Below are 21,025 nucleotides of genomic sequence, written 5' to 3' on the forward strand. Positions count from 1 at the left end.
AGAAAACATTTCCTGAGAAATTGTAGTTTTGTGGTTAATTTGTTTTATTTTTTTATGATCAACACTTTATTTAATTGGTTTGTCATCTCTCTCACTCTGTGCCTGCCTGGTATCCCATTTGTTCAGTAGACTTCACCACAGATAACGTGGCATGAGATAGGAAGATGTGAGGCTTAATGTAAATCATTAACAAAAATAGACAGCAGTGCTCTTTAGACAAATACATGCAGTAAGTAGACAATCCTGATCCTGACTCATTTGGAATTTGTCATGCGGCTATGTCGTGCAACGAAAATAACTTTCAGCTGAAAATCAGTCGTATAACAAAGTATAATGTGCCAGCAAAAAAAGTGAGAAGAAGACGGATTAGACTCGGGCTGTAACAAGTAAAAGACATCTTTGCTCAATTAGTTGCATATGCATATGTATTCATCTTTTAAACACAATAAACTTTACCCTTTTCAATAACTTAAAATCATGCAATAAATTAAGTTAGATGCATAGTCATCTATAGCTTGCCATCCACATATTCCTTGAATACAATTATCCTTTTCATTCATAAAATAACCTATGCTAACGTTACACCTTAAAACAATGTACAACTCAGGACATCCTTGTGTCTTTAATTCCCAGTAATAAAAATTATTATATCAAAATAACAGCTGGAAAAAAGGTTGTAAAAGTTGCAACATGATGAGAGACTGAAGGAGTATGAATGTATACGGCTAAAAGTCAGACTCATATCAGGCAATTCTTTGCCAACGGCTGATTCGCATCTGGCCAGGCTAGCATGAATGTGCATTACTACAAAGCCAACTTCAGAACCTGCTTGGCTGGCTTTGCACAGGTTTGATATCTATTAAAGTGAGGTATTATTACTATTGGAAGATCTACGTAACTTCCTCCTTCCAGCTAAACATATCCCTTGACCACTCTATAGAGTAGAGGCTATGTGAGTGACGTCATACCCGGAGGTTATGTAGGAACGCCTACTGAGTGTCAAAAAACAACAACTTTCTAGCCTTGACAGCCCATTCATCCAAACAGAAAAGTCCTATCTGATTGTATTAAACATTGTTAAACTCACCAACATTGCAGCTGTATGGAAAGCTTCTTTCTGTTCTTTAAAATCCATGTTATGACTGTCTGTCAATAAATTCCGTGCAGCTGATTATTTTTCCTAAGTGTCAGAGTTTGGAAGTGCTCGTTTTCAATAACACAACATCCTGCTGCCTCCTGCATTATGTGCAATTTAGAAACAGGTGGTACACGGAACCGTTGAGTGACTTCCAACGAGCGCTTCCAAACTCCAACGCTCCATGCTGCTCAATGTTTTGCCACTCAGTCTAGATGAGGGGGGCGTGTCCTTGTGGAAAAGTGATGCATGTGCATACTCTCAGTTTCTATAACAGAAGTGTCACATCGGGGTTTGTGCCATTGTGACTGTGTCTGCGGGTTTCTCAGCCTCCAACTCCTTTTCCACGCTCATCGAGGGATTATCGTACATCTCAGCCACCTGCTCCTCCATCCTCTGTCCCGTCAACTCCTCCTCGCCCTGTTCTTTTGTCTCAGTGGGTGACTTCTTGCAGCATTTGCTGAAAGAAGTCATCTTAACGACCACTCTGTCCCAAGGGTCAAGGGAGTGGGCCCACAGAGGCAGGAAGTCCCAGGACTGCAGTAGCGCGGGCAGACACTGGGGGCGTTTCTTCTGCAGGACGTTTATCACTATGATAACGATCAATATGACGGCCAGAGGCACGGCCACACCCACCAGCACCTCCCAGCCGGCCACTGATAGGCCGAAGACGAACATGGGCATGAAGAAGAAGCAGCCTATGATGTAGACGGCAGCGAACCAGCGGTAGTCTGCGGTGATGTCGCCCAGCGTTTTAGCCATTTGGATGGGGAGGCGAGTGATCGGAAGAGGATACCATATGAGGATGCCTGTGATGTTGAACAGCAAGTGGACCAGAGCAATCTGGTGTGGGACACAGAAACAGTGATTGGAGTTTTTAAATATTTATAAGTTTTAGTTTACTTTTTCAATTAGGCATTTGATTTTAGATTCATTTTAGTTTGTATTAAGAGTTTTGGTCTCCGTTTTATGTATTCACTAGATTTACATAAAGATTTATCCTGTTTTTTTAGTTTAGGTTTAGTGAGTTGTGTCTTGTTCATTTTTGTTTTGATTTAATTGTTTTGTTTTAGTCTCAGTGTACAAATGCAGGGTCTGGTTGGTCTGGTTGCATTTGTACACTCTAATTACTATTAAATGGATCCATTTGGTTCCAATTTGTACCCTCTGAATTAATCTAACACAGACAATTGGTAAATCTGCATGCATTTGTGCATGCATGCAAGCGTGTGTGTATTTGTAAAACTGACCTGTAGCGCATTAGCAAGCTTGTCTCCAGGACTAGCCATGGCTGCCAGCAGAGCCGTAGTGGTTGTGCCAATGTTTGAACCCAGTGACAACGGATATGCTCTCTGTATGCTGATGACACCAATACCTACGCAAAGAGAGAACATCATTTTAACCTGTGCCCTTTCTTTAGATCATTTGGACCACAAACGAAGGGTTTGGAATTGGTCCGATCTGTTTGCCGATTGTTGTGAAACGCCTGGATTGAGGGGCAAGATGGTCATTCCAATTTTTGCCGTTTTGCTATTGATGTTTTTTGTTTTGTTTTCCAAATACAGGTTTTTTTTTTTTATGGTTTGAAATAATAATAATTAAAAACTAAATGTAGGAAACAAAAAATAAGAAAGTGACCAATCAAAATGTGTCCGTGGCCCACTGTTTGGGAAACTGCTCTACAGACCATGGTAAAGTAATCAAATAGCATGCAAAGGTAAGTCTGTAAGAAGATAATGGATGGATGGATGGATGGATGGATGGATGGATGGATGGATGGATGGATGGATGGATGGACGGACAGGACGGAACGGAACGGACGGACGGACGGACGGACGGACGGGACGGGACGGGACGGGACGGACGGACAGGACAGAACGGACGGACGGACGGACGGACGGACGGACGGACGGACGGACGGACGGACGGACGGACGGACAGGACAGGACGGACGGACGGACGGACAGGACGGACGGACGGACGGACGGACGGGACGGGACGGACGGACGGACGGACGGGACGGGACGGGACGGGACGGGACGGGACGGGACGGGACGGATGGAAGGATGGACTCACCAACAAGTGGAGTGATCGCAGACGTGAAGACAGAACTGCTCTGGACAATGAAGGTCATCACAGCCCCAACTACAATGGCGATGTAACCTGTAACCCAGCCGAATGGGTACGGGAAATCTGCAAGGAGAGACAGACACACACACAGGCGCGCACACACACAGGCGCACACACACACACACACACACACACACACACACACACACACACACACACACACACACACACACACACACACACACACACACACACACACACACACACACACACACACACACACACACACACACACACACACACACACACACACACACACACACACACACACAGTTGCCTGGCTGGTGGCTGTCCTGGAACCTGCTGGTCCAGGCTTTGAGCTGGCCTTGGGTCCTTGCTAGTGCTTTACTCACACATTGGTCAGTCGCAGGAGTGGACTACCGTAAATAAGGCTATAGATATGTGATATACGCACGCACGCACACGTCGTGAACGCAAACAGACATTCTGTTACTCACCAGTATTCAGGACCTTTTTAATGATGATGGCCACCTGTCCCCTCAGTACGGAGTTGAGCAGCCTGACGATGCAGATCAGACAGGAGCAGAGAGCCAGCAGGGAGAGAACCAACATGATCATACCCACTACCAGGTCAGAGAGCTCTGTGTCCACAAAGAGGTGTTTACCTGACGATGGACGAAGAGGAAGGGAGGCGCAAAAACTTAAATGATCAAATGTGTACATAATATACAGACAGGGTGAAAACACCAGTGGTGGAAAGAGTACTCAAATGTTTCACTTAAGTAAAAGTATCAATACTGCAATGAAGTAAAAGTATCAAATGTACTTAAAGTACCGAAAGTAATCGTTATTTCTTGTTTTCAAATGTATATAAATCTTTTGAAAATAGCAGATCTGTGGTGATGTGATGTGTGGTGATGCGACACATTGTGAATATATACTGTGTGTAGAAAGGGTGTTCACCGTACATTTTTCAACATTAAAGGTCTTAGAAATATTCTTCAGTGTGTGGGTGAGGTTGCCATCGGGCCAGCACCATTCTGGAGAGGTGCAGTTGTCTTCGCTAGGGACTGTGACGTTCAACACGCTCTGAAATACGCACGCGAACGTGCACACGCACACGCACACACACACACACACACACACACACACACACACTGTCTGTCACGACCCAACTCAGGAAGATCCAAAGAATGGAGAGAGAGAGACCCAAGGGATGTTAAGAGAAACTTTTAGTGATCAAAAGATCAGAACTGAAAAAAGTGAAAATCAACTCAGGTAGAAGGTACACAACACAGAGGGCGGAAAAAGGTCCTCTAAATCCCACATAGGGAAAACGTAGCCTCGCGCAGCCAGCCTTCATCTGTCTTTGCGATGCATATTGCCCCAATATCCCACGCAGTGCAGCGCAGTGAAATATTAGTATCGCAACACGAGGCTAGGAAAAACACTAAGGAGAGTACTACTCAGAGGATGCAACTAACTAAGTTACAGCAGCAACCAAAAGTGAGGAAGTACATTAAGTAACAAACAGCAGCATTAGCGCACCCTGGGCACACGGGTTGCAATGGTCAAAAAAGTCACACAGACACACGTTACCGCAGTGAAATTTGTTCTCCGCATTTGACCCATCTCTTGGAGCGGTGAGCCGTCCACGTCCACAATCAAAGTCTCAGCACTTTGAATCAAAGTCTCAGCACGAAAGGTGAAGGGAAGCAGCACAGGAACAATAAGGGAAAAATCAGGGAGACGACCCAGGCGTGGCACAGAATGTGACCCCCGCCCCCAACACCCCAACACATGATTTCCCCTCCCCAAATGGATTGATTGATTGATTGATTGATTGATCGATTGATTGATTGATTGAAATATGTATTAACAGTTTGCAGAATTACAGTACATTTCAAATACAACTCAATCCAAAGACTGTTAACTGTGAGTGGACGACACTTGTTTACAAGAGGGTCCACCTTGTTCAATTCATCAGAACATTTAGAGACGTACAAATAGACACTTCTATATAGCCAAAGAACAGAACAGGAATTCATCATAAAGGAGGTAAAAAGGGAAAAGAAACATATACAGTATGGGGGAAAAGGGGTGGGGGGGATTCAGATTCCTATATAAAGGAACATTCAATAATTTGACCATTCCTACAGGTTTATGGCAGCTGTTTCAATGTAATGTAGTTCTGTTGTAAGGAGGTTCTTACTGTGTTGGTGAAGGTTTTGCACCAGGTCCGAATGAGACTCTTATTCCTGGAATCTGAATCTCCTGTGGCAATGTCGTTGATGACAGATTTATCCAACTGGGGGGAGAGAGACAGACACAGAGAGAGAGAGAGAGAGAGAGAGAGAGAGAGAGAGAGAGAGAGAGAGAGAGAGAGAGCGAGAGCGGCAGGCTATCATATGAAGATAACAATGTTGTGAAGCTCTTGTGAAAGTAAGATATTTTCTCTCACTCTCCCTCTTTCATTCCTTCATCAGGAATTTCTATTATTACATCACTTCTGTTTCCTCTGTCAAAGCCTTTCACCCTCACATTGTTATAGGGCATAGCAGCAGTGGCAGCCATTTTCTGGTTCCACCGATCTAGAACCTACTCACTTTTCCCATAGAGATTTCCAAAACCATTTATATGGGTTATTTTAAGCCTGGGATCAAGCCAGGCAGGCTCCAGCTCCTGATTGAGCTGCCATTACACTTTCACCCGACCCACCACTTTCACAACATTAACACTGCACGGTGTCGCTTCACGGCTCACATTTCATTCTAGTTAGCCTACTTTCACCCCCAAGATCTAATGGAGTCTTTCCCTCCGGATATTGAGTTACAGAGAGTGCCAACTTGTACTTTAGTTATTAGGTTGCTGTTAACTTCACTCTGTCTATATACATTCATCTGAACAATATAATAATAACATTAATATGACAAGCACCTATCCAGATGGCCTTGAAATTAAACCACTTTGAAACATGCAACTAAAGGATGACCCTCTTGGCTCGTATAACTGCACTGTAGAATGTTAATGACCTCCGTAAGCCTCATTTATGACAATGTGGACTTTTGGACTCTGAGAGGTCACCATTATTAGTCCGGCAGTCTGTGGGGTGGGACATTTGGACATTTGGTCTTTTTTATTGGCCTAAAATATTGTCTATATACATACCTTCAAGAATCCACTTGCTGACCGCCTCTCGTTATTGGGCAATTTTTATAGGGGTTTATATGTGACCATACCTCTGTATTACAAAAAATATTTTATTGGGCGCAGAAATATAGTTTTCTATACCTTTAAGTATTGAAATATAATCCATATGCATTATGCCTAGTGTATGAAATAAAACATATTTGAAAAAAAAACATTATGTTAATATTGTGTTTAGCATAATTAGGTAATGAATGGCCTATAAACATTCAACCGGACCGAGTGCAGTATGCAATTGCAGTGGGGTATTTTGTTCTTGTAAAGGTGGTTTTAGGTCATTGAAAATATGCTAATAGAAAATAAACTTGTAAACTAAACTATTAATGTGTGCAACTTGTAGTCCAGCTTGCATGACGGTTACACCTCAACTTCTTCCTCATCAGAAGATTCAATTTGGAGTCGCTTGCTTTTTTATTATTGCTGTGATCATGTTCCCAATCATTATACCTGGCAAGGAATTGTGTAGCCTTTGGCTTATTTTTGTCAGAAGGTTCATGAGAGTGTCACTTTGGAACTGGGAGCAAATGGCTTTATTGATATGGGTGTAATAATGTTCACTATCAATCTCAATGTCTCCTATCTCTCTGTATATCTTCTTTGATATTGCATCAATTGCTATGTCTGTGATATCACCTTTGCTGCATATGAGTAATCAACTAGGGTTGATAGTAATCAACTAGGGTTGATACCAACTTTTTACGAGCAAGGATGGTTCCACCAGCATCCTCGTATTCCTTGTATAGACTAATTGAGGTATGCATGTTTGATCTCTTTTGAACAAGAAATGTGATGACAGAAATAAATGCTGTGTCTTTTGGTTCTGTGCTATTCAGTGTTAACGTTTGCTGAATTCTAGTTTAAATGTTTCTTGCACACATGAATTTTACTTTACAGTCAACGTGATACCTTATGCCTGCAGAATGCAGGTCAAAAGGAACACCTGCAAGTCTGATGTGGATTGCGTTTGCTTGTTCATTATTGACCATGTTGCAGACTCCTACGATAGTCTCCTTTAGACCGTTTTCATCTTCTTTGCATAGATATGCCATTTTCCATCGACTTGGATGTTTAGGATCTTTCTTTATTTCACCACAAAACAGACAGTGTTGGTGAGCAATGAACTTGGATTGTTCTGATCGTCTTACTCTCTTTGGCTCAACAACTGGAGGACCAACCCTATCCCTCTTTATTATTTTTGGGTGACAGTATTTATCTATACTTGAAGTCGTGAACCGTATTTCATGGGTTCTGGATTAGTTTTCATATTCATAAGCTACGATTCAGTTTCATATAAAGTTATTTTTATCTGAATTTGCTCTGGGGGTGCTACTAACCCCGAGTTCTGGCAACTTAGAACTTGTACTTATACTAAAGGTGGTGTAGCGGTCCTGGCACCTATAGGCTGCTGATGCGGCCTGACAGCGTGTCGCAGGTTCGGGTCCCGATCCCGGTGACCTTTGTGTGTAACTCCCCATCTCTCTCTCTCACTACGCCTGGTGTTTCTTAAAGAGATATCCACGTCACAAGTGATAGAGAACTTTTCTTCTTCATTTTTTCCCCTTATTTTTACACACCTTCCCCTTCAGAGCTCGTTCTGGTTATAATAGATATTTTAAACAACAAAACATCAAAGACCAATTTCTGGAAAGTTTCAGGTTATTGAAGATTTTGGGTTACCCTTCGTAGTCGAAAAGAGCCACAAGATGACCTCAGTGTAAAGACTCCATCCAATTTACAATTTACAATTTAGGCATTTAGCAGACGCTCTTAATCCAGAGCGACTTACATTAAGCAAGAACAAAAGCATGGGAATACATCACATAAAGACATTTATCATGAAACATGCGTAGCTAAGAAAGTAACAGTGGAATATCTATAATGAAACTATACATATAAGCTATACATCTATACTACTATGCTACACATATGTACTATGACGTGCTATGACTACTAGAATTGCTATCTAAGGGGGTGGGGTAAGTGCTATGGGCCATGATGGAGTCTGAAAAGGTGGGTTTTCAGACTACGGCGGAAGATTGGGAGTGATGCTGCAGTTCTGACTGCAATGGGAAGTGCATTCCACAGTTTTGGAGCCAGAAGGGAGAAGAGTTTGGGACGTGTGGAGCGTTGTCCCGGCGTTTTTAGAATCCGTGATGGCTGCAAGGTTATAATGATGATCATCTGTGATGGCTGCAAGGTTATGATGACGATCATCCCTTACCTCTATGATGGCGTTTGTGAGGGGGTCAGTGATGACGTTGAGCAGTTCTGGGGGTTCTTCACTGGCTATCTGGAAGGAGTCAATGATCAGCTTGCTGACGCGGTACAAATACCCAGACACCACCTCCAGTGGCAGCATTATCAGCACAGAGAGCCAGTTGAAGAAATCATGCACTGTGGCCCCTGCAAACGCCCTGCATGGGAAGAGTGAACAACACGGGTGCTTGGCTTTATGTTTTTAACAAAACAAATTAAGTGCTATAGAAATAAAGATATCATTCATTATTGTTTTTGTTTTGGGGCTTTTCATGCTTTTATTGATAGGGAACAGTATACAGACAGGAAAGGGGGAGAGAGATGGGTAGTGACATGGTTATCATTATTGTAACTAACAAAAATAAATAGTTGTGGAGACATATATTTAATTTTATTTCATCTAACAATGATCAATTCTCAGCAAAAACATCTTGATACAACCAGAAGAAAAGGGGTTGAATAATGTAGACGTGACAAACCTGGGATATATATGCTGTACTATTGAAACAGTCAAGTCTGCTGTTTGAGAGCACTGCTCTCAAATGATGGCACAAAGTCATTTACGAACTACTATGATTTTGTTTGACCAATGGATGTACTTTATAAAGAGAACCAATTATTCAACATGAGCTCGGGCCCGCAGCTGCATATCTGTAGTTATTGCTAGTGCTACTGCTTTCTTAGAATAATAATAATAATAACCAGTAAAACGCCCTGAGGGCGAGGTCGTGTGCATGCATCTGCCTGGGTGACGGCAGACTGCTGGGCGAGCGCTTTGGCATGGGGGAGTCGGATCAACATATGTAATGAATTCTGTACCGGCTATGGAGTCTTGAGTGTACAGTGTACACTGTACAGGGTTTGATGAGGTCAGATCAACATAATGGAATTTCAGAACAGGTCAGCTCCATATATGGAGATCTGAGGGTGGCAGCGGGGGCAGTATCTTGAGTGTACAGGGTTTGATGACGGCACAGGTAGGGTCAGAACTACATTTTCGAGCCTGTTGAGAACTCTAGTTTTCGCCGGCTGCCAGGCGTGGTTGCACCAATAACATTGGGCCCGTCTACAGTTTGAATGGACAGATATCAGTCAAAATGGAGACATCAAAGAGGAAGGACGGATGGGAAAGGATCAACATAATGGAATGTCAGAACAGGTCAGCTCCATATATGGAGATCTAAGGATATATATAGGTTTTTCTATCTCTCTTCTTCTGATAGACAATTTTTAATTTTGCCTCATAAAGTGAGAGAGAGGAACTCTCTCTCACCAGATCAGGTACCAGCATTCTGGTACCTGATCTCCTATGTCTACTGTCTACTCCTGCTGAAACCATCAGCTTGTTGTTCATCAATGTGTTGCTTATGAAAGGGCGCTTTAGCTCCTGCCTTTTTGACCATTGGAGAAAAGTGCCCTCTCCGTTCTGAGGCTATGAACCTGACCATCATCAGCGCAATGAGCACATCTGTACCCAATCTGTCTTAATTGAGTGGAGTGCTGTGCAGGCGTGCACAGTGCGCTGCACACACAGAATTATAGCTTGTGAGCTTGTAGAGCGGTTATTTTGGGTGTGCGGTACCGCCGCCGCGCAACGAAGTTGAAGTAGCCTATACACAATCAAAACAAAAATGAGCACATGAGATTCATTCATTTCGAGCGGAGTAGGCTACATGTCACGTATGTCTATGTGTAAGTGTTATACTGTTCATTCAAATAATTTGTTACGACTCACACAGGAAAGATTGACGACGTCACCTGCAGCTCTCTCTCTCTCTCTCTCTCTCTCTCTTTCTCTCACGCGTGACCTGCTCTGCATGGGTTTTTCAACGGTGTCCTCCCCTCTCTCTCTCAACGCAATTGAATGGACTGGACTTGCTGGGTGTTGAAAAGCCGGTCGTTAGGCTACTTTTTGTTTTCATGTGCCGCGGGGCGGGTGGGCCGTTGATTAATATATTGTTTTGCGGGGCAGGTTGGTGGGGGCTGGCTCACGTGGCAGGACGGGATGGACGGGTTATGAAAAAAAGCCGGCCCGCGCATCACTACTACATGCCTCTGAAGGTGACAACAAATTGCATTTTACAAGACCTATTACCTGCGGAACTGATTGCGTTCGCCAGCCTGTGTCATGGCAACTAGGGTGTTGGTGACGGAAGTTCCAATGTTGGTGCCCATGATGATAGGAACAGCCAGCTGGACTGTCAGCACTGTGGAAGAACACAGATCTCCATTATTCCAACTGATTACTCCAACTGATTTACCCACGGTCCCCCAGGGTTGTCCTTTCCCCTCAATTCTAAATCTCTGCTGAAAATAGCACTTCAACAAGCTCACAGCAATTGCCTTTCGAAATAGGGATGATATGATTTAAGTGGTAATGCAACCTTTAATGTGTTTATCCAGCTAAAAGAAGTGTTATTGCAGCAGTTTTAAAGGTATATTTAGTGATTTCACTTAATTCAAATATCACTTCTTTTTTTGTTTTGTTGTGATAATCCTCGAGAGCCTATATATATATATATATTAAGAGCAAAGAGAGCCTATTGTCAGCTGTCCAGCAGTCCAACTATTATTAAATTAAATTACCATACTACCATACCAGGCCTAATCTCATAGGCCTACCATCTATGCACGAAATGTTTATGTTCACAGGCTTCTGTGTGCGGCCTAGAGAGCATCTGAGCATGTGCAGCACTACAAGTCTTACACCATATGCGTTTGGGAAACCCAGCCATTATGCTTATGAGCTTGCAGGGCTACTTTCATTACATTCACCTCCTGTTGACCCTACTGGGAAACACGATCTGCGTCCCAGCACCAATGTAACACCCAGGACTGTAACCTGCGTGGGAAGCTACATCCACCATTCAGCCAAAGGGGAATCCCCCTTGGCTAGAGGAGATAAAAGGCTAGCTGGCGGGGCACAGGGAGCTACTCCATACGTTACACATGACTGTGTGCGAGTGTGCGTTCAATGCACGCATGCGTGCGTGTGGCTTTGACACTCACGTCCAGATGACACCATGCTGACAACAATGGAGGAAGATGTGGAGGAACTCTGCACCAGCAACGTGACCAGAACTCCAATCACAAGACCAGCCAGAGGGTTCTTCAGCACCTTGTTGTCCTGAAAGATGTCCCCCGCTACTTTACCTGGCCAGCGGAAAAAACAAACATACGTTTACATTGCCAAACAAGTATATAATAAAACATTTGAAAATGCGGACAGTATAAAGTTGGAGGGGGTACAACAGCATTGGCCCCCTTCTTACACCATGGTGTAAGAAGTGGTGTTGCACATGCTCAGTTGCTCCTCTAGGCCGCAACCAGAAGGGTGGAATGGGGGTGCGTCGGAATGCCGGTGTATAACCACACAGAAGCCTGTGAACATAGACATTCCGTGCATAGATGTGCCAGTAGTAGGGTCTCTTTACTTAAAAAGAAAAAAAAAAAAATATATATATATATATATATATATTTCTTTTTTTTAAGAGTAAAGAGAGCCTACTGTCAGCTGTCCAAATATTATTATATTAAATTTCAGAATGGTAGACCTGAGGCCTACCATACCAGGCCTCAGGCCTGAGGCCTACCATTGTGTGGCACATCTATGCACGGAATGTCTATGTTCACAGGCTTCTGTGTGCGGCCTAGAGGAGCAACTTCTTACACTGGTGTAAGAAGTGTCCATTGGGAAACCGGGCCATATCCACCCACCACATCCACATATATGTGTGTTAAAAATGTGTGTAGACTGTAGTGTACTGTATGTGTTCGCATGTGTGTATTGTGTGCTATATCACATTCCTCTATAGCACACAATTCTGTGCGCCTCACTGCCTTGCATGCATGTGTGTGTGTGTGTGTGTGTGTGTGTGTGTGTGTGTGCCTGCACACGTGTGTACGTGCGTGCGTTAATGTTTGTTTATGTTTACCTCCAACGAGCTGGAAACCAGAGCTGAGGAGAGTTAAGGAACAAATGAACAAGTAGAGGAACCCCAGCAGAAGTACAGCTTTGACAATCCCCACCATCACCTTCTTGACTCTTCCCATACAGTTCAGCTCTGAGAGACACACAGAGGAGAGGAGGGGACACTGTCACTGTCCCCGTTCATACTTCCAAAACCCTCGATGATATAGTCTCATGTGTGTGTGTGTGTGTGTGTGTGTGTGTGTGTGTGTGTGTGTGTGTGTGTGTGTGTGAGAGAGATTAAAATGTATGGCTTTGCAGCAGCAGTTCTGACTCTTCCTACGCTATACCTCAAAAACATTATCCAGGACAATCTGCTATACTAAATGATGTGCAGTGCTGTCTCTGTCTAGCTAGTGCTACTGTGTGGAACTGATAACTGTAATTTATGGACATCTAATCTAAATTATCTCAACCTATCGTTGCCCTATAAAGCCAAAGTGCAGTAACAATATGTTTTAGGACACAGCAACCTATTTGTGTATACCAAAGGTCAAATTAGTCATCATGATTTTGCGGGATAACCAAATACCTCAAGAACAGATATACAATTAGTGTAATATCGCTTATATGCCGACATCTCATTTGGCTGACCAGTTGAACATTTTTGTTACATTTTTGTTTGTAGTTTATACTGCACTTTGGTTTTGTAGGGCAGTATGGTTTACTCATTGTCCCTCACATGTAAATAACTAGACTCTAGTTATTTACATGTGAGGGACAATGAACTAGAGGTTCACACGTGTGCCTTCGGCATACTCACATCTAGTGCCACGCGTCCAAAGAAAAATATATAATAATATATGCACACATCATGCACCTGTAACCCAAAATGTGTCACATAATCGGCTAATGGCGTTGCCTTCTGAAAAAATGTAATATAATCATGGGTGCAGTGATAACCCTACACTTCCGCCCAATTCTCCCTTGTAAGATAAGATGCTCCAGGATGTTTGGCAGTCCCCCAGGTGCCATTGCGTTTTATCTGGGTAAAACGCAACACTGATAACACTGATTAGGTTTTACCCAGATAATAGTGCTAATACATTTGAATACACAAAAAGAAACTTTTGGTACATATAAGTTATACGTAACATGGTTATACGAATATATAACACTCAGGATTGTATGTGATTTTATGTTTTCTGAGCTCAAACAAAAAAACAGAACTTTTAACATTTTGTGATGTCACATAATGTCAATGGGATTTGCCAGCCGATGTCACTGTTTTCATTGCAGCTCTAAAGGCCAAGACCAAGACCCAAGAAAAAAGTCCAGACCATAGAAAATCCACTGAATGTTCAAATTTCAGGTTTTGTGGGTGTAATTGAGGTCATAAAAACGAAAGAAAAAAAAAGAAAATTAATATCATGAAACCTTTAAGCCCTATATAAGACGAATAGCTAAAACATTATGTAATGTTACTTATGGAGATTACAATATTGTGTACCTGCCCATGGCACCCCCAGTCCTTGACTGAGTTCTGGGAGATCCCAGGGGTCGTCAATCTCCGCCTCGCCCTCAAACAGAGCCACTGTGGAATGGGCTGCCGCCATAGGAACAGCCGGCTCTTTGATTCCTAAGAAAGACAAAGCATTCCGTTTCATTCCATGAATGTAAACGCACTGACAGGTGCTACCCCAGCCTGTAGGAGTACATGCAGCGGCAAATATCACCCTTCCCGCCCGGCTTCCCACCCCTGAACACAGGCCAAGTGTTTTCCTTTTGACTGGATGCACCATGTTGGATTCAAACCCCCACACTCCGCAGCAGTGCACAGGTACTGCAAAGTGTAACTACAATGTCACACAGATACATTTGACTACTCTGCTTTTCACTATAATAAAATGTTATGTACCATTGCATTCATTTTCCTGCCTTGTGTTTGGGTCTTCCTCGAGTTCAGGCTCAGGAGCCATCGTCTAAGAAAATAAAGAAGACAAACATAGAGTGCATTAAAATAAACATAATAATGAATTTCACAGTTAATTGAATATGTGTAATTACATAATTCCATGTGAATAGATCTATTTGTTTTAAATGTTACACTTGTTACTTCCTGGCACTGACAACACACATGAGCAACAAACAACATTAAACCAAGGTACAAAGAGAAGTCCAGCGTGCTTCAGTCAGTTGATGGTAGAACTTAGAAGGGCTTAGCTTGTCTGTGCTCACGGAGAGAATAATACCTGGGCAATTCAGGAGAGACTGCAGTACCCAAATAAAATACTGGAGCACTCGACTGGTCTACAAGTATTTATTATTGTGCAGGAGTGACTGACGTTCAGACTTGCATCTTCCAGAGAGTCAAACAGGTTAAACCAATACAATGAATGAAAGCAGTCAGCTGTTCCATAAACGTAACAACACAGTCATACACTCTCTCTTACTCACTCGCACGTGCACACACTGGCTCTCACTCACATGCCAGGGTATTGATCTTAGCTCTACAACCACATGGCTGCTCTGTGTGGTAAATTTCCATTCTCACAATACCACACTATTAGGGAAAACCTCATGCTTATCTCAATAATGGACCAGATCATTTGTTTCACTTTACAATACTATAATTGCTATTGTAACTCGGTAATTTGATTAAGTATTCATGAATGAATGTTTATTTTGAAATATAAATGCAGTTCATGAAAAGGGGTAAAGAGCTTAATGATTTGTATTGATTGCAGTTCAGTTGTATTACAGTAGGAATCAGGAGTAGGAATAAAATCTGTACTTCCTATATTTTATATAAACTTTATATAAATTATTATATTGTGTTTTCTCAGCTAAAAAGAAAATAGGATTTATTTTTTTAATCACCATGTTAAATCACAACTTCTGTCTAGCATACTCTTGTGTTGTTCAATACCATCACAAGTGTGTGCCTGTGTTCATTTGAGTTCAGTGCTGAAGATCACCATCAGTTCACTTTTTGCACTACAAATGCAAAATGCAAAAAATAAAAATAATACAAATCTAAATGCCTTCAAAATGTATCTACCGGTACTGTACTTATCATCTATTTAAGTTTACCCCGGCCCTTGAGAAGCAATGCCTTTCAACCATAACCACTTCAACACTCTAGATAAATAATAATACTGAATCAATCACAAATATACTGTATATAAAAAATAAAATATGAAACCGAGATGAGAAGCCACTACTGCAATATTAAACCTTTAATGCCTTCAAGTGTGCATTCTTTTTCAGTGATTTGAATTGTAAGTTAAGCCTGATTTAATATATTTATTTCATTGTAGGATGGTGTCGCACTGCGAAATAGCCAATCTACATAAGTTCATGACACGTCATGATGTAAATAATAATTTGAAGATTTTCTTTTACAATGACATGCTGAAAATCAGGACACCAGGTTGAAAGTGGTTCAACAAACATAAATGTTACGTGACAGACAACTCCTTTGTCAGCCGATAGCAGTCATTTTCCCTCAAAAACAGGAACAAACCGCAAGGTATCGTCAAAATGGACAGCAGAATTGCAGGCACAACCTTTAACGACCTTTCTCACATGTACATGGCCAGGACACTAAAGAAGTAAGGCTTGATCAATTCTGGTTGACCTTAGCCACCCCATCATGTCTAATGACTTTAAGTTGCTGTCTGAAGATGATGCAGGAGCAACAGCCAGAACAACAAATTTGTCCCTGCTGCCATTCACTTCTTAAATAATTCAATGTGATTTTCTTCTATTTTCGTCTATGTATCTGTCTGTTGGTTATGTGGTTACTGCTGTCTGCACTACAAATTGCCCATTGTCGATTGTAAAAATAACGTTGAACCTTGAACAATCTAACAAGAACATAACAAGTCTTAAGTTAACAAGTTTTGAGTGCCACAACCATACTGAAAATGACCATAAAAATGACCATAAATGTATTCAATTTTAAGGTAAAGGAAAAACTGACATTTTGAGTTGACAGCACCGATATGTTAATGAAGTTAGATGAAGCCAGGTTTGTCCTTGAATAAGTTAAATGACGCCAGGTCTGTCCTTACCTGTGGTAGGTGTAGTGTATCCGTGGTCTGAGTTGTGTTCACAGGTAACTCCAGGGAGCCCACCTGTGTCTCAGGTCTAGAAATCACACCTTTGACCCACGGGAGTGGAGGGCTGAGGGGCCCGCGGCAGGGGGCCAGGGGCTTGATGATGTCCAAGGGTGTGTATTCCTCAAGTCGCCTGGTACATCGTGTTTCCACGTGGTGGTGAGGGCAAACCCTTCAAACCTGACACCCGTCTTATCTTGCAGAAGCAATCTTTCCACCAAGTGTGTTGCAATCAAGACTAAGGTGCTACCTGACGAATGTTTCACAGCCTACACTTTCACTTGTCTGCGGTCGGTCGGTCTGTTTTTATCTTATTCTGCCCATAAGCGCGAATAAGGGTGACAACGGGTCATTGTAGCATGTTGTGAGGACTGCCGGCAAGTTGACCCCTAGGTTATTACATCTATAGGTAGCCTTTTCTTCACACATCTGTAAATCAAACAATTTGTCGGCCCTTCCATCATCTCTGGTCAAAGATCCTGCAGCAAAGTTCTATGTCAACTATAACTTACGCATTCAATGTGATGCCTCAGTCTTGTACACGCCCATCCACCTCGCAGCCCTGGTCGCACTAGCTTCATGGTGGATGGATATCTGTGATTTGTAGCAGCACAGAATTCCCCCTCTGGCTAAGGTCTCACCCACACATCACCAGATAGAAGGCAATCGAGTTCTAATGTCATTGTCTGTGTGTGTGTGTGTGTGTGTGTTGGGGAGGGGATAGCCTATGTGTACGTGCATATGGAAGTGTGACAAGTGTCCTATTTCTCTCTGGTCTTGTGCAAAAATCAATTTATTATACAGTTGCCAATTTATTATTTTCTTTTAATGTTTTTTTTTGTGGCTTTCGCCTTTATTTTATATTTTTTTATGGAGGGACAGACAGTAGGCTGACAGGAAATGGGGAGAGAGATGGGGGGGAAGACATGCAGTAGGCTGTCGGGATCGGGAGTCGAACGCGGCACACTGCCAGACTGGATTGACTAAGGTGCCTGGACCACTGAGCCACGGCCCAGGCCAGTTGCCAATTTCTTAATTCATGCTCCACCCCAACCCAGTTCATTTATAATTACAAACAATGTAAGTTAAAAAGAAAGAATTAAGAGAACAAAGACACCTCAGTTTATAATAATGCTGCTATAATGAACTGACAATGAAAGCATACCAAGGAGACTCCAACGTCCTCTAGTTTACACCAGGGGTTTTTAACTGCTTATGAACCAGGGTCCAGCTGGGACCACCCTGACTAAGAACACATGCAATTGATTATATGGGCACATATCCTAATAATGGTGACTCCCAGTAACTGACAACATTGACTTGTCATCATAGCAGCAGGTCACCAGGTAATTTTAGTGCATTGTTTCTCAATTAGTGGTTAGTGGTTTCTCAAGAAAATATCTTCACTTTTCTACATTACTAAATGCATGGTCAGGGACTACAATGCAATACCTTCACGGACCACCAGTGGTCAACAGACCACCAGTTGAAAACCCCTGCTCACAGCAATCTCATCACCCCACTCTTTAAATAGGCCTACACAAACTAAAGGCTCATACATGGTCTGGATTTTCGGTGGTTAGGTGACGTCACGAGCCGCGGTGAAGAGCAAACCACCGCCACCGCTCCAGCCCTTCTCTCTGTTTTTACTCACCACCGATCAACGTTATATCAGCCCCGGTGGTCAGCTCACCACCGGAGTGGTGGTCACCTCAACACCGAAGATCCAGACTATGAATGAGCCTTAACTCTCTCTCTCTCTCTCTCTCTCTCTCTCTCACACACACACACACACACACACACACACAGTGAATAGATGGAAAATAGAGCAAAAAAAGAACAATACATTAATTATGACTATTGAAGGACCATCAATACATGCTGGTATATTGATCTCTCTCTCCCCCCTCTCTTTCTCTCTCTGTGTTTCTCTTTGTTCTAAATCCTCAACATGTATTTTTCTGGTATTTATTTTCTCTGAGTTTCATGATGTCTCCAATAGTAGTGTTCTAACAGTGTTCTAACTGTATGTGAGACTGCAAAACTTTCTTTCTTTTTCTTCCTTCTTTTTTCCCCCTTAAACGTCTATGAACTATGGTTATTGTCCAACAGTGCAATAGCATCCCCTATCTTCCTTATGACAACATTACAATTTAAGCTCAAATTCAAATGAGTACATACAATGGAGCCAAATAGACACTTCCAATTGGCTCCATTTGCAAATTGGCTTCATTTGTAGTCTTGGAGTTAAATTAACACTGAGGATTTTACAGTGAAGGGTTTTGGCGTTTTATGTAAAAGGAAACCATCAGGTGGATGATACCTCTCTGATAGCCTCTGGATAGCCAGGGCTATCAGGTTGGCTTGTAAGATAACCTCTGACTGTCTGCTATAGGATTATTGTGTGACTAAAAAAACAAAATGTTACGTGATAATATAGTACAACATATTATATATTGCTGCATGTTGTTGGGCAGAAACCTCTTATCTCGATATTCTAGCATTTTTTCTTTCTTTTTAGTTAACACCTACTTGATCATACTACATCACACATAAGCATCAACATTTGCAGATCTACAATCTGACAGAATGATATTTCCACCCGACAGAGACGATATATGATTAATATAATATGACACACGTACAAACATACATTAACATTAATAGATTATATCTAAACCACTTTTGAAGCTGACAAAGTATTTTTGGTACATGTATCAGTACATCATTCTAAAAACCATGAACATGAAAAAAAGATAATGTTTTGGGGGGCATGCATTCCAGAGTTCAAGTTCAAAGTTAGATGACCCTTCCTTTGGTCGTAAGTTTAGTCACAACACCCAACAAACATTGACCTGCTTTGACCACAAACCGGTCCACTTCTCTTACTGGCCTACCTGCCTACTATGGGTCATGAGCTCTCCTGGTCACCATAGTAATTATCTCCACCTCTTATCAGCCAGGGTAGAAGTGTTCTATCAGAATTAGGACACCTGCAGGGAGGAGGAAGTGGATGTTGTTGAAGATGACCGGTGTCACCATGTCTAAGATGCAACTGGAAGGCCTACTCCACAGGAGCGGGGATCTCAAAGGTAATGAGGGAGAAACTGTAGAGAGAGAAAAGAATGCTGCCTTAGCTTTAAAATACTTTAACGTGGAGGTGCTAATTCTGCTCAATGAGACATGGGGTTTGTATTGGCTGTATCATGATGGCAAACCTACAGTATCTGCCGGCTGCCAACACATGGTACAGCTAATTTAATAAAAGCTTTTTGGTTTGGAACGTGCCTTGGAATTGTTAGTAATCACTTCTTTGTGTCTGTGTGATAATGGGGTTGATATATGAATATATATGTTGTGAAAACTTAAATATAATGAGATTATACATAATGGTAAGGTTCTCCTTTTCTATGTCATCTTTGGACAAGCATGCCATGGGCATTTCCAGGCAACTTGACACTCCATATATACTGTATCTGGCTAACTGCCCCTAGCTGCGCCTCATTCTCCTCCTGACATCTATATTCGGCATCAGGTACGGTCGCCCCTAAACCATCTTGCCCCTCGATTTTTCCGCCGACCTCACGCCGACCGCTCTTGTATTCTTTATTTTGTTTTAATGAGAATAAGGTTAGAAGTAAGTTTAGGTTTTAGGCATAGTTTTACGAAATAAGGTCAGGTTTAACCATTTAAGCATAGGAATACCTACAGTTCGGCCGGATGTACGCCCGGGGCGAGTTGGTAAAGTGGCGACTCCTTTGGTATTCCTATATTCTCACTCACCCTTGGTTGTTAACCCCCCAATTCAGATGCTGGTTGGTAACATGCTCTTTCCGGTTGATGTTTAGTACTGCACACAGGGACTTCTGCAGGATAGGCATCAGAGTCCAACATCTACAGACATAGAATGGACTCTACAGTCACAGAAAGGGAAGAGTTCCATTGATTGATTGAAAATGTTATTAACAGTTTGTAGAATGGGTACAGTTCAACGAAAGTACAGGTCAATACAAAAGCTGCTACGCGGATAAAACCAGAAAAAGCACTAAAACTGGTTTACTTCAGGGTCCTCCATTTGTCCCTGTCCGAGACCAGCAGGTCTGAGTCATCCGCAAACAGGAACAAATTGCAGTCACAAGCTGTCGTTTACATAGGCCTATAGTCTATACCTATAGGAACAGTAAAGGCCCTAGTATGCTTCCTTGTGGAACGCTACAGCTCACTGGGAGGGGGGGACAGTGTTCCGTTCACCTTCACCATCTGTTCTCTCCCCTCCAGGTAGGATTGCATCCAGGCTCCAGCGCA

General features: G+C 42.4%; 1 protein-coding gene across 2 annotated transcripts; it reads right to left on the reverse strand.

Annotated features, from left to right (window-relative positions):
* Positions 1-1,403: 1,403 nt before the first annotated feature.
* slc34a2a (solute carrier family 34 member 2a) lies at positions 1,404-16,982 on the reverse strand. Of its 2 annotated transcripts, XM_080759776.1 has the most exons (13): positions 16,676-16,982; positions 14,518-14,581; positions 14,110-14,238; positions 12,625-12,753; positions 11,699-11,842; positions 10,785-10,896; positions 8,655-8,847; positions 5,439-5,534; positions 4,195-4,315; positions 3,724-3,891; positions 3,212-3,328; positions 2,386-2,510; positions 1,404-1,978 (listed from the first exon to the last, which is right to left on the reverse strand). In XM_080759776.1, the coding sequence occupies exons 2-13, from the start codon at positions 14,576-14,578 to the stop codon at positions 1,418-1,420; spliced, it is 1,956 nt and encodes a 651-aa protein (XP_080615902.1). In that variant the 5' UTR covers positions 14,579-14,581; positions 16,676-16,982; the 3' UTR covers positions 1,404-1,417. The 2 variants fall into 2 exon arrangements, with proteins under 2 accessions (XP_080615902.1, XP_080615903.1); XM_080759777.1 differs by lacking the exon at positions 16,676-16,982 and having other exon boundaries at positions 14,518-14,590.
* Positions 16,983-21,025: the final 4,043 nt, after the last annotated feature.

Source organism: Protomyctophum bolini, assembly GCF_963924005.1.
Source record: "Protomyctophum bolini genome assembly, chromosome: 3".
In the NCBI taxonomy this organism is placed as follows: domain Eukaryota; kingdom Metazoa; phylum Chordata; class Actinopteri; order Myctophiformes; family Myctophidae; genus Protomyctophum; species Protomyctophum bolini.